Source organism: Armigeres subalbatus, chromosome 2 (assembly GCF_024139115.2).
Source record: "Armigeres subalbatus isolate Guangzhou_Male chromosome 2, GZ_Asu_2, whole genome shotgun sequence".
NCBI classification, from domain to species: Eukaryota; Metazoa; Arthropoda; class Insecta; order Diptera; family Culicidae; genus Armigeres; species Armigeres subalbatus.
The window spans coordinates 30122374-30137359 of record NC_085140.1 but is presented as its reverse complement, the minus strand read 5'-3'; the positions used below and the strand labels follow the sequence as shown (position 1 = coordinate 30137359).

Genomic DNA, 14986 nt, shown 5'->3' with positions numbered 1-14986 from the left:
TTCGTTTCAATATCGATGAATGCGCTGTTTGACTTTCATACGTCAGTAATGAACGATATGCAGGGTTGTTACCATGCCATGTTTTCTAATAGTAGTGTCTTTGGAGCTTATTTTTACGATTGTTGAATGGATTCGATTTTATTATTTTAAAACTATTCACCAATGGTTATGAATGTGACTGAACTTTACAACTTTACATCAATCTGCTCATGTGCACTCGAAACAATATCTATCAGTTGCCCTTACTTTATTCTGAACAATGTTATGAAATTCAATCAATTAGAAACCACTCGCCATTTTGTTGAATTGTTAAACAACCATCAACTGTAAAAACATAATAGATTCAAAAGCCAACTTCAAACCCACTTTCCAGTATCCACTTTGAAACACTCATTAGTAATGCATGCCGCTGCCTATCATCCAGCCTGATTTGATTTTGCCTAGCTGCAGTGTTTACGCATAGCAAATATTTGCATGATTGAAAACCCGCCCATCAACAAACCCACAATACCACTAATCAAAATTTCATTTTCGTTTTCATATCTGCCCACTCATCCGTCCGGGCAAAAAACCAGGACACGAAAAATGCACATTCCATCACGATCTGGAGCTGGACCACAAACCATCGACCCGGGAGGACCTGCTGCCGTTCATGTCCAAATCGTACCGCATGCTGCTGAGCAGCCTGGGGGAGGATCCCGAACGACAGGTTGGTTACGACTCTTGACTCGATTGCCATTCACCGGTTTGATAGTCATGCTCAACTTTAACTTTGTATTCCAGGGACTGCTCAAAACGCCGGAACGAGCTGCCAAAGCGATGCTGTTCTTCACCAAAGGATACGACCAAAGCTTGGAAGGTAAGTGGCAGCCGCCTGTCGACACGTTTCCGGTTCCGAAACAAATCGATTGCGAAATTTTCTTTGTCCCCTCAAATGGAAGCAAATCTCTAAATCCCAGACTAGTAGTGTTACATACAACATCTATGAGCTTCGTCGCTGTGCTGTGCATTTGAATGCATTATGAATCAGAATGAGAATGTGAGAACTGAGAATATTTGCGCAACGGGAAATGCTTTCGGGGAAGTCACAGCAAAACGACATAAAGGCACTCTGTTTTCAAGTGACCAACCAACGTCGACAATGGAAGAAATCGCATTTATAGTTTCTTCAGGAGTAGGGTGGCAAGTGGCTTCGCCAGTTTCCATTCTATTGTTTGCAAGACGATTCTTTGCGATCAATTTTTATTCAAACGGGATGCTTCAATGTAACACCTAGATTATGCTCAATTTGAAATCAACAAGAGATTAAGGACGAACTTTTCGTAAATCCAATGTTGTTAATGCACCTCGCGTTTTCAAGGGTATCACTTTCAATACTGCAGCAAAGAGCAACTGTCTTATTTTAAGCTTTCTGGTAAAATTTATTTGGATTTTGAACAGTTTCACTATCGATTTTTTTCATGAATTTATCCAAAAAAAAATCTTTAGGGATTCAATCTAACAATTCCTTCACAAATTTCTTCTTCGAAATCTTTCAGCTCCTTCGGATATTCCCGCAGAAAACCCATCGTCTAATATTTCTAAAAGGAGATTTTCCCGGTGCCGTTTCTGGAATTACCTTAAGGAGAACACCGTGAGTGATCCTATGGTGTTCTTTACGCAGAATTCCCATTGGATCCTAAGAGGTGGTAGCGCTTTAAGAGAAATTATCGGAAGATTTTTTAATAGAATTTTCTGAAATTTTCAGTGGAATTTCTTCAGAAATATCCAGGGGAATACTTGTAGAAACTTCCTGAAAATTCTTAAATTAATTCCGCTGAATCGTGGAAAAATTTTGAAATACCCGGAGAAATGCTTGCAAGATGGAGGAATTAGCACTTTAATGTCTAAAGAATTCCCGAGCAGAGCATACATACCTTTTTTTTAATCTGAAGAACTGCAGTGGGAGAAAGTTGGGGATGTTTGTACTACTGGTGCACCAGTAATGCTTAAGCCAAAATCTGGATTTCAATCACATGCCAAAGGTGTTCATTGCATGGTTCTCTCGCATGGTAAACTCGCTGATCATGAAGTTACAGTCCAAGAAAACCAATCTGATTCACTTCAGAGACAATTTACAAGCATTCGTACAAAAGTTAAAACTGGCGACGCGAAGTATGAGTCGGAAATATTACAATATTTGATTAACCGCAATTTGATTGGAGAAGGATCAACTAAAATAGATGCAGATTTCAAATTGGAAATTATTGTTCAACTAAACTCTCTGGAGCCAAAGATAGATCTTTATTGTCTTGGTTGGCTTGATGAATTCTGAATGAATTTTGGACATACGAAATAGATCATCATTGAGAGAATTATTTGGTGGAATATTTTTAGTTTTTGTGTATACGAAGCGTATCCCAAAGCCGCGTTCCAAGCTTTGAAGATTCTAATCGTTTGCCTTACATACATACCTGTGCGAGAGTGGATTTTCAATACATCTCGTGATAACGACCAAAGCGAGATACATATTGAACAATGAAGATGATTTGGCCTTATCAAACACATAACCTTATAAGTTGGAACCATAATCGCACTGGATGAATTACTGCTGGATAATATTAGAGACAAAGTTGTTCCAATAAATTGACTTAATAATATATGTTTGTTCTTGATTTTAGCATTACATTTTCAGGGGGCCGTGGGCAACTTGACTAATCGTCAAGAGGGTCACGACCCCGAGAAGATTGGGAACCACTGTTCTAGAGGGCTTCTGGAGAAGGTCTCCTGGAAATTTCTGGCATAGCTTCTAGTGGAGTTTCTGGAATCCAGATGAATTTTCAAAAGAATTCCGAATGAATTGCTTGAGGAACTTCATCAAGAATTTCTGAAAAAACTCGAAGAAACAATCGGAAGAATTCCTGGAGGAACTTCCGGAGGAGTTCCTGGAAGAACTTCCGGAGGAGTTCCTGGAGGAACTTCCGGAGGAGTTCCTGGAGGAACTTCCGGAGGAGTTCCTGGAGGAACTTCCGGAGGAGTTCCTGGAGGAACTTCCGGAGGAGTTCCTGGAGGAACTTCCGGAGGAGTTCCTGGAGGAACTTCCGGAGGAGTTCCTGGAGGAACTTCCGGAGGAGCGGCTGGAGGAACGTTCTGCGGAGTTCCCGGAGGCACTTCCGGAGGAGTTCCTGGAGGAACTTCCGGAGGAGTTCCTGGAGGAACTTCCGGAGGAGTTCCTGGAGGAACTTCCGGAGGAGTTCCTGGAGGAACTTCCGGAGGAGTTCCTGGAGGAACTTCCGGAGGAGTTCCTGGAGGAACTTCCGGAGGAGTTCCTGGAGGAACTTCCGGAGGAGTTCCTGGAGGAACTTCCGGAGGAGTTCCTGGAGGAACTTCCGGAGGAGTTCCTGGAGGAACTTCCGGAGGAGTTCCTGGAGGAACTTCCGGAGGAGTTCCTGGAGGAACTTCCGGAGGAGTTCCTGGAGGAACTTCCGGAGGAGTTCCTGGAGGAACTTCCGGAGGAGTTCCTGGAGGAACTTCCGGAGGAGTTCCTGGAGGAACTTCCGGAGGAGTTCCTGGAGGAACTTCCGGAGGAGTTCCTGGAGGAACTTCCGAGGAGTTCCTGGAGGAACTTCCGGAGGAGTTCCTGGAGGAACTTCCGGAGGAGTTCCTGGAGGAACTTCCGGAGGAGTTCCTGGAGGAACTTCGGAGGAGTTCCTGGAGGAACTTCCGGAGGAGTTCCTGGAGGAACTTCCGGAGGAGTTCCTGGAGGAACTTCCGGAGGAGTTCCTGGAGGAACTTCCGGAGGAGTTCCTGGAGGAACTTCCGGAGGAGTTCCTGGAGGAACTTCCGGAGGAGTTCCTGGAGGAACTTCCGGAGGAGTTCCTGGAGGAACTTCCGGAGGAGTTCCTGGAGGAACTTCCGGAGGAGTTCCTGGAGGAACTTCCGGAGGAGTTCCTGGAGGAACTTCCGGAGGAGTTCCTGGAGGAACTTCCGGAGGAGTTCCTGGAGGAACTTCCGGAGGAGTTCCTGGAGGAACTTCCGGAGGAGTTCCTGGAGGAGTTCCTGGAGGAACTTCCGGAGGAGTTCCTGGAGGAGTTCCTGGAGGAACTTCCGGAGGAGTTCCTGGAGGAGTTCCTGGAGGAATTTCCGGAGGAGTTCCTGGAGGAACTTCCGGAGGAGTTCCTGGAGGAGCTTCCGAAGGAATTCCTGAAGGAACTTCTGAAGGAATTGCTGTAGGAACTTCCGATAGAACTTCTGGATAACCTTCCGAAGCAATTCGTGGAGGAACTTCCGAAAGAATTTCTGGAGAACCTTCCGAAAGAATTTCTGGACATTCTTCCCAAGGAATTCCTGGAGGAACTTCCGAAGGTATTCCTGGAGGAAATTCCGAAGGAATTCCTGGAGGAAATTCCGAAGAAATTCCTGGAGGAACTTCCGGAGGTTCCCCTGGAGGAACTTCCAAAGGAATTCCCGAAGGAACTTCTGAAAAAAATCCTAGAGGAACTTCCGAAGAATTTCCTGGAGGAACTTCCGAAGGAATTCCTGGAGGAACTTCCAAAGGAATTCCTGGAGGAACTTCCGAAGGAATTCCTGGAGGAACTTCCGAAGGAATTCCCGGAGGAACTTCCGAAGGAATTCCCGGAGGAACTTCCGAAGGAATTCCCGGAGGAACTTCCGAAGGAATTCCCGGAGGAACTTTCGAAGGAATTCCCGGAGGAACTTCCGAAGGAATTCCCGGAGGAACTTCCGAAGGAATTCCCGGAGGAACTTCCGAAGGAATTCCCGGAGGAACTTCCGAAGGAATTCTCGGAGGAACTTCCGAAAAAATTCCAGTAGGAGCTTCCGAAGGAATTCCAGGAGGAACTTCCGAAGGAATTCCTGGAGATACTTCCGAAGGAATTTCTGAAGGAACTTCCGAAGGAATTCCTGAAGGAACTTCCGAAGGAATTTCTGGAGGAACTTCCGAAGAAATTCCTGAAGGAACTTCCGGAGGACTTTCCGGGTGAATTCTTGGAGGAACTTTTTTATCATTACCTTAGTTGTTAATTAAAAGATTTCCTTTGGTTGTCATTGCATGAGTATGTATCTTATGTGGCAAATTCAATGGATACACTATGCCCAGGGTGTAGAGAAAGTTTCCAACCCGAAAACATCTTAGACCGGACAGAGAATCGAACTCACCCTCTCCGGATTGGCAATCCTACGCCTTTGTTCGCAGGGTAACTGGAGACCCCTGTTTAGTTATACTATGCTCAAATTCTCAAATAAAGTTTGTTTTTTATCGTATGCCATCGTTCCTACTTCCTTCTTCTTTTTTTCCTTTTTATTTCCCTTCTCCCTTTTACTTTTTTTTCCTTCTTTTTTCCTATTTTCTTCTTTTTTTCTTCTCTTTTCCTTCTTTCTTCTTTCATTTTACTTTATCATTCTTCCCTCTTCCTTTTTTCTTCTGATTCTCTCTTCTTGATTTTCGTTTTTCTTCCTACTGCTTTCTTCGTTCTTGCTTCTTCCTTCTTGAATCTTCCTTCTCCCTTAATCATTTCCACTTTCTTACTGCACCCTTCTCACTTTCTCTTTTCTCACTATTCCTTTTCTCTTTTCTTACTTCAATTAATTCGTTCAAAATAACTTCGTACAAAATTATTATTTAGTCGCTTATCAAATCGACTTCCTTCTCATCTAACCAACTACCACTTTCTCATGGCGCTCAGGGAAATGCAAGAGATCCTATCTCCTCCTTGACGGTGAGGACGTGGCTGGCATCGTTATTGGTCTTTATTTATTGAAACTACAAAGCATTTGTAGTGAAAATAGTTTTCTAATCCCAAGAAAGCTATTTAATTGGTAGTGCATATTTCTTGTTTCCCGGCTAATCACGACTAACAGCTATCTACGAAGTGTACAGTAAATCAAGCCTAGATAAGCTATTGGAAACAGTGTTCAATGTGATCGGAATTTAAAATAATTTTAACTTTGCCTGTTCGGCATTTGAGACAAAGTTCGTCATGTTCGTGCATGCTCTCTTCCCAAGGTTTCGGATGTCTGAGTTTTCAGGGTCAGTCAAAGTTGAGCTCTCATATTTTTTCTGTAAAGCCAATATCTAGATCAGTGGTCCCCAGCATGCTTATTATCAAGGGCCGCACAGACGTTTTGAGCTTTTGAAGCGGGCCGCAGTATATTTGCAAGATTTATTTTTCAGTTTATATTGCACATTATAGAATATTGAATATTTTAACAATATATAATATTACTTTCAATCTTTTTTAAACAAAATATGTACTTGTAAGGACATTTCATTTTTGACTTTTAGTCTACACTACAGTTGTTGCAGTAGCGGACTTGACATAAAAAAAACTGTTTTTTCGCCATAGCATCTTGTCGGCTCAGTTGGCAGAAAATATTCTATGCTGTTTTACCTAATAATCATGTGGCAACTGATTCTGTAATTTTGATCTCATGATTTTCATTTTCTTAAAAAAAAACTCTATTGGGATTCTAAACAGCATCCGCTCCAGATTCCGAGCAAAATTCGTTTGAGAATCTAAACAAAATCTTACTGATATTCTGAACAGAATCCGTTTGGGATTATAAACAGAATCCATTTGAGATTCTGAAAAGGAGTATGAACAGAATCCGATGAGAATTTTATACAGAATTAGTTTGGAATTCTAGAGAGAATCCATTCACGATTCTGAACAGAATTCCGGGAGTGATTTGGGGCACAATCTTTTCGAAATTTGTATGAATTCTGTTTGAGATTCTGAAAAGAATTCGAATAGTATTCTGAACAGAATCCATTGTTGATAGTCAACGTAGTTTCTGGAGGTAATAATTCACAAAATTCAGTTTAAATTCTCCAAAATCTAGCTTATTTTGAGAAATTAAAACATTCTTATTACAGATCAGTGTATGAGAACATTATTTTTACTTGTAGTTCAATCTTGAGTTCCTTTAATTCTGCGGTTAAATACAAATTTGCTATTATTATAACCAGGAGCGATAACATAGAAGTATATTTGCTGTCGGTCTACATATTATCTATGTATGAAGTTATGAATTTCATGAACCATAATGATAAAACTATTCACGATATATAAATCGTGCTTCATCATCATAGTGGTGTAAACTTGACAGGTTCCCGAGAGATATTGGGAATGATAAAAAGCTTTTCCTGTCATACATATAATGCTTATCAATAGGCCACATGTAGTGTATTCTCAGAAAACCTTCGCGGGCCGCAGGAAAAGGCTTGGAGCACTTTGGGGATCACTGATCTAGATGAACAATTTTACTGGTGGTGGCCTAGCTCACTTTTGTGATTTTATAGACAATCTAGAACGCTGGGCATATATGACCCATCCGTCCTGAAAGGGTTGATATTTGTTTTGGGATTTAAGTTTCAATCGTTATTATAACACTATTTTTAACCTAGATTGTTTTAGGAATTGGAGAGTTTTTTTCTGGAACACTGCCACTTTTTTCATATTATGAATTTATATGTTATTGATTTTTCACGATGCACACCTACGTCTTTTTAACGCTGAGTTGAAAAGACGCTACGTGGGCATCGGCCTTTAGATGTGCTTTTCGTTTAATGATGAAATCATTAAATTTTAATTATTTGTATTTTTATACCGCTATTGTTATTCACTAAAAGTTTTTCGTGTAAAAAAAACACGTGGTTCGAGAGCAACACCCCCCCCCCTCCCCCCACGTGGCTTATCGTGGTCATTTTCCAAAACCTCCCCTCCCCCCATATATGACCAGGGGCCGTCCCCTTATGACAGTAAAAACATTCCACTAAAAAAAGCTAAATAATTTTCTTCAATAAATATGAATAGTGTTTTCCACCGTCATATAAGGAAGCTACCAGCACAGGGAATTAAATCTGATTAATTCATTCATATGAACCTACCTGTTGAGTAAGCAAATCCATATTCATATTTAATTTGATCAAACCAATCCAATATTAGATATCAGTCCTGTACTATATATACCCGTCACCTTTGTTCGTTAGTTTTCAAACACGTTTTCCTTTCACAATATTCATTGCTATTCCATCAAGTGCCAACGACAGAATAGAATAAAAACACTTGAGCGCTCACAGGAAATCGAGTTAGTGTCTCAACAATCTATGGAACGAACAACGCACCTGTTGAGCACTCGAACCTACTGAAGAGCCATCGAACCTTCAACCATCCATGACCACCCGTACCACACACACAGCAGAGAGACGCAATATTGGTGGAAGCGGAAGGTCCCCATCATTTACACTTTGTCCTTTGCTGCTTGGAAGCGACAATAAGGAGATAGTTAGTCAGACGATCGATTTCCGTTTTTCGACGGCGGCGTCGATAGGAAAACTTTGTCATCCATCCAGAAGCAAGTACATGTGAACGACCGACGACGATGACGATGACGACGACATTCAACATTCAACTGTTGCCAAGCATCACCAATTTTTATAACGAAGTCAATTTATTCGAATCAAATTGATGGTACAAAGTTGAAGCAGTGGCACGAAAAACGTCTTGCCACCTCAGTTGCGGGATGGAAAATTGGAATGGGAAAAGTTTTCCCTCCGGGGAAGTTTGGATTGTTCTTATTGCTGATGATGGGATAGAAAGAGGTGCGAATTGACCTATTTTTTTCGATGCTTTTCAGCGACTGGGTGATGGAAAAAGTTTCCCCTTTTATGGAAAAATCGTTAATAACCTTCGGTGCAGCGCTCCACTTGAAAACTGCAACCGAATTCCATCATGAATGAAATTGTTTCAATTCCAAATCCACTTCAACTTCTGAACAAAGGCAATTCGAATATTTTTGCCACTGGAATAAAATTTTATTTAAATCAAAAATATTTATTGAGCTGTTAATTTATAAAGGATCGCGGTAACCGTGCGCGAAAGTGGGTGTCGAACGTTTTCGCGGTTCGTGTGGAAAAGTGATTTGCTCAGCTTTCGGCCAGCTCTTCAGTTGCGCGTGCGTGATCTGTTTGTTACATGTGAATTAAAATGGGGGATTAAAATGACTCATCGGCCGCATCGCCGCTGAATCCAATCGACTGGCTTTCAGTGGAGGATATCACAATCCTAGAAGAGACCATCCTCAAAAATGTCCGGAATAAAGAAGAAATAAGCAGAATCAAAAGTAGCGTGAAACCAAACGCAAATATATTTATTTGAAACGTTTGGTTTCGCCCGCGATGGAAGCGTACGAGGCAAAGTGAGGAGAACTTCTAGAATTAATTACACACAGTCCTCGATGATTTTTAACTAAGCCTCCACTATTTGGAATAAATTTTCAGCATTGCCACCGCTATCCACGCCTTCGTGCTGCTGTGTCCGCTCCGCTGCTTCAAACTTTGTCGAACCGCTATTTGCGAAATACCGACCAAAATGGCTCGCTCACGCCGGAAAACAGCTTCTATGCATTCAAAAAAATTAAGCCCGTTAGCTCCGCCCCTTTGTGATCTGTATGAGTGTAAATATAATGTGCACTCAAAACGATTAATGAAGGGGCGGAGCTGATGGAATTACTTCATTACATATAAGAAAGCTGCTTTTCGGCGCGCGCGAGCCATTTTGATCGGGATTCCGCAGACAACGGAAAATGACAACTTCTAAAATTCCTATGAAATTTTCGCGCAAGATTCTGAATTTGGTTATGAGATGTTGTTTATCTAAGATGCGTATCGTTGCGAGGAATGACAACAGAAATTTGACTAAAGACGAAGTTTCTTCATATTACAAAACATTATCTCTTGGCATCTGTCTGTTCGAGCGACGTTCGCCGGTGGGTGGTTGCTGTAGGTAGTTTCCATTGAGATTGCGTCTTCATCAGTTTTATACAAAATTCACCATTTAATACAAAAGTAGGTTGATGCGAATATCCGAAATAAACTTTCTCAAAGTGCAAAACTCAATCGTAAATATCGAATTTGATAGCACTTTGGATCTCCCTCCAATGCAGTAAATTTGAATGGATGTAATCACTAACAGCAATCAAGCTACCATGCCAAACCGAATACCATCGAAACAGTCAATTTTCGCAATTACCTCTTTCTTTCCATAAAATGTTGGTCCTGAGAAGAACCAATTTTCTTCTCCCGATGCGCCTTTCCAATAACTAACTGCATCCAAACGCTTGTCGGCACCTTGCGTTGAAACTGTCCGACCGCCATTCGATGATTTTTCATTAAGCATTAGGGAATAAATGTTCAGCTTCAGCATCGCCTGCCACTGCTACCCACGCCCACGCTGTGTCCGCTCCACTGCATCAAATGTCGAACCACTCTTTATGGAATCACAAAAGGGGCCAGGGATAATGGAGTTAATCCATTAGATATAAGAAAGTTGCTTTTCGGTGCACGCGAGTCATTTTGATCGGGATTCCGCAGACAACGGACCGTTCGGAGAATGTTATTTACAACTGCCTTGCAAGCGGGAGAAAATGTATCAAAAATAAATAAAAGATTTTAAAAAAATAGCTTTTACCTAAAACAAATCAAAACAAGACACGTTACATTTTCAGCGAAGAGTCCTAGTTGGAAAACGCATCATAAGTGAAAAAGTGAAAAAAAAAATATTTTGCACTTTTTTCCCAAGCAATTATGTCAAAAATCCAAAAACCAAATATACAAGAAAGGCAAAGCATTTTTCAAGCTAATTACGCCATATTATTATTACCAATGGGAAAAAGTATATCTTTGACGGCATTTTTCAACGAATTATAACTGAAAATCCATCTTCCACTCGAAACTTACGATCTGTTCGTAAAAAAACCGTTCTCAAATTGACATTTCTATTTTTATGGCTCAAATTCATCTGGGGGATTACTAGGTAGTAAATATAGCCACTACATGGGAGCTCTTGTTAATAAACATGTCGCAATGCCGCTACCTTATAAATGGTTAAACCGCTTTTTGCGGAATCTGGATCAAAATGGGTCACGCGCCGAAAAGCAGCTTTCTTGTATTCAATAAATTAAGCCCGTAAATTTGAATGGATGGAATCACTAACAGAAACTAAGCTTTCTACGCCAAACGCCGATGTCACCGAAACAGTCTATTTTTGCAATTAAACCTTTTTGTTCAGAAAATGCGATGGATTTTCGTTGAAAATGTTACCAGCGCTGTGTCCGCTCCGCTGCGATCGCTTTGATGCGTCTGCTCTGCGTGAAACCTTGTTCAAACTGAGGATTAGATCCAAACCCGTAAGTGATTGATTTTTGATGTCTGTGCTAGTGATGCATGCACGTGATTGGTTGGCTTACCTATTTCTAAACTTTTTATCAATTATCGATAATAAATAGTTAAAAATTAGTATTTTCAAATAAATACAAAGAAGCGTTGACTCATCCTTGATCGAATGGTCCATAAAAATTGAAAATCCATCGAGAAACGGCTGAGATATTAAAGTTTAAAGTCTATCATATTTTCGTGACGGTCCCCGATTTTCGCAATCGTAAAGTGTACCCCAATATAGAAAAGACAGACGTAGTCCTACGTCAAAATCCGCATGATTCTACACTCTTCCGCAATCCGCCCATGATTCTACACTACGTCAAAATATGGCTTTTAGTGAAGTCTTTTATGTAAAACCTGTTTACCAGCCACATCATAACTAACACGAGTCTTTCATTCATATTTTTACATAAACCTTCTCCATAAATGAACATCCTACTTTTCTTTAATCTATTTTAAACTTGATTCCAAGGTCTGAAATACAGAGAAGCAGAACGGAGTTGAAATCATTGAATCCGATATTGTACCATCGACCTCGGCCAAAGGACCAAAATCAATTTTTTTAGGGTTTATGGTATTTTGGCCTCCGTTTGACCGAATGCCGTTTTGTTGAATGCCATTTGGCAGACAGGGCCATTTGGCCGAACGCTATTTGGCCGAATAGTTGATCTGTTTCCTTATTGAGTGTGTGATGTGGGAAGTTAGCCGTTCGAAATTAGAAGTGATTATTAAGTTGTAAAAAGTGAAAGTGACAAGTGACTTATAAGAAGTGCGAAACAAGATGTTTGAAGTAAATGGCGAGTATTGAGAATAAAGAAGTGTGTTGTAGGAATGAAGAAGTGAGAAGTAACAAGCAAGAAATGAGTGGAAAAAAGGAAAACATATGAAGGAAGAAGAAATAAGGATAAAGTAAGGAAGGAAGACAGGAGAAGGAAGATTGAAGAAGGGAAAAGGGAGAAAGAAAAAGAAAAAAAGAAGAAGGAAGCAGGAAGATGAAACAAGGAGGAAGGAAGAAATAAGACGGAAGAAGTTCTTTCTTCAAGATCAAAAAAGGAAAAATTAAAAAAAGGCGCAAGAATGATAAAGGAAAGAGGAAGATTCAAGAAGGGAGAAAGAAGGAAAAATAAAGAAGAAAGAAGAGAGAAAGAAAAAGGAGAAGGGAAGGTTAATGTAGGAAGAATGAAAATGAAAGAAGGGAGAAGAAAGAAGGAAGAAGGTAGAATGAAGATGAAAGAAGGGAGAAGGGGAAAGGAAGAAGGAAGAATAAATAATGAAGAATAAAGAACGAAGAATGAAGAATGCAGAATCGAAGAAGGTCAAAGAAAGAAGAATGAAGATAAAAGAAGGAAGAAGGGAGAAAATAGAAGAACATGGAAGAAGGAAGATGCAAGAAGAAAGAAGAAAGAAGACAAAAAGAAGAAATAGGAAGGGAGAAGGAATAAAGGTGAATAAAGAAGGAAGAAGGTAGCAGAATGAAAGAAGAACGAAAATGAAGAATGAAGACAAAATTGAGAAGAGAGAAGGAAACGAAGAAGGAGGAAAGAAGAAAGAAAGACAGAGGACGAAGGAAGTAGGAGGAAGGAAGAACGAAGAAGGAAGAAGCAAGAATAAAATTAAAACAAGAAAGGAGAAAGGTAAAAAAAGAGAGGAAGAAAAAAAGAAGAAAGAAGGTAGAAGAGTGAATATAGAGAGAAGAAGTTGGAAGGGAGAAGGGAGAACGAAAGAAAAAGGAAGAGGGAAGAAGAAGGAAGTTTGAAGGAAAAAAATAATTTCACTTCTTATTTCACAAGTCTCACCTCTCACTACTCATTACTCACCTCTTAGTTACCATTCCACCTTTCTCACTACTTACTTCTAATTTCTCACTCTTCACTGCTCATTTTTTTGTTGTTTTAATTGGCTTTTTTCGTTGACAAATAAATCAAACAAAAATCGATATTAGCATACTCTTTCGACAGCCGGCTGGCAAGAGTTTAAATAAAAACAGGTAAACAACATAGTCTGTGGGTCGAATTGCCAGCTTGAGGCAAACCTCCATGATCTACCTTACCCTACCCAACCACCAACTCCGTAGAACTTATGAGGGCGTCGTCTTATGAGGGGCCACTCGTTAAGTAAGTTCTACATCAACATTTCCTTTCCTATCCCTAGTTACGGTAAAGATGGGCGTGGCCGGGAGTAGTAATCCTCATGCTTGGGCAATTTTTATCTTAGATTGGAATCAAGGGTAATTCCCACCTTGATTTCCGATAGCAATCTGGATAAGGATTCCATAAGAAACATGAGTATCACTAGTGTCCAATCTACGAAGTATACCGTAACAACGCTAACGCTAACGGCTAATTTTGTCGCCTATTTTTAAACTCCCATAAGAAATGCACGTGCGTTCAACAATAGGCGAAGAAATTAGCCGTTCAACATTTGACGAATTACCCTATTACAATTTTCACAATCAAACAATAATTCACACAAAATACACTTACTACGCTGGCAACCTCCTAGCTGTTCAGTCAGCCAATCATAACTATTTTTCTTTCCTTTCTCGCTAATCTCTACCGCCCAAATCACTTCACTGTTCGTATTCCGAAGTTTAAAAAACTATTCGGCCAAATTGCATAACACCGTTTTCAGTCCCATATTGTGCTCAAGGTGCTTGTGTATCTCGACTGTTCTAGAATCTAGCAATTTCACATATGCCCAGTTCTTATACAGGTTTTTTTAGAAAATCTAACAACCACCGGTTGGGTATAGCAGCTTCCGACACTTTTCGTAACATTTGAAAAGGGTCCGTTGCTTAACTTATGAGAATTCCGAGTATATTTATCAAACATTTGACAAGTATTTTTAAGGGTTTTTTTATCCTGATGTGACATATGTAATAAAGCAATATAGTTTGATCAATATCATTGAGTTCTACTTTAACGTACCATAAAAATCAATATGGGCAAAATTTTGTTAAAATGATCCTTTGTGATGTTATGCGATAGTAATGCAGAACGGTTGCCAGAAAATAATTATTTGAATAATGCATAATTACTACACGAAGACGCTCATGTAATGCATTCAATATTGATATAAAAATGTACTGAACAAAAATGCTTTTTGAACCTACTGTTCTACATACACATCATATTAAAAGTAAGAACGCCTTGTTTTAATCTTATAAATTTGTTTTGCTAGAAAATAAAAAGTCTATGTGGACAAATAAGAGGTATATGTAGGGGAGAGAGTCAACAATTCTGTCTATCTTCCACGTGGTAATTTAATGCCCCTCAAAAAACGTGTAAAATAATCTTTGGACAGAAATCCGCGTACACGAAAACCTTCTAAATCAAAACCGCTATTCCAGTATATCTGCGAGGCCCAAAATATTTTTTATCTGATGGACAACATCACTGGCAAACGAAGGAATTGAATAAGAACTTTAAGAAGTTTTCAAATACTTCCTTTTTATTTTGTGTTTTGTTAGAAGAAGTTGTTGCGTTGCGACATTATTAAGAAAGAAGAAACTGAATGTACAAAATTTATATGTACAGTAGAGTGATTCAAATTTTGACTTTTTTGCTCCCCTATGCTTAAACGATGGCATTTGCTATTTTAATAATCGTCCTAAATTTTTAGCAAATTTGGATGTAATTTGACTGAGCACAAGCAATTTGAAGCTTGTATGAAAATTACTATGAAAATATTAATTTTTGTGAAAAACCGTATCGCATCATTGCCCATTAAGCAATAAAAATGTATGAATACGTTGGCAGCATAGGCAAT

The 14986-nt window shown here is 39.9% G+C and overlaps 1 protein-coding gene across 4 annotated transcripts in view; it reads left to right on the top strand.

Annotated features, from left to right (window-relative positions):
• Positions 1 to 14986, top strand: part of LOC134218410 (GTP cyclohydrolase 1) — a 77116-nt gene that overhangs the window by 54649 nt on the left and 7481 nt on the right. For all 4 annotated transcript variants that reach the window (XM_062697365.1, XM_062697362.1, XM_062697363.1 and 1 more), the window contains 2 exons: positions 576 to 709; positions 784 to 859. In XM_062697365.1, coding sequence (XP_062553349.1) covers positions 576 to 709; positions 784 to 859 — 210 coding nt within the window. The remainder of the gene's footprint in view (positions 1 to 575; positions 710 to 783; positions 860 to 14986) is intronic.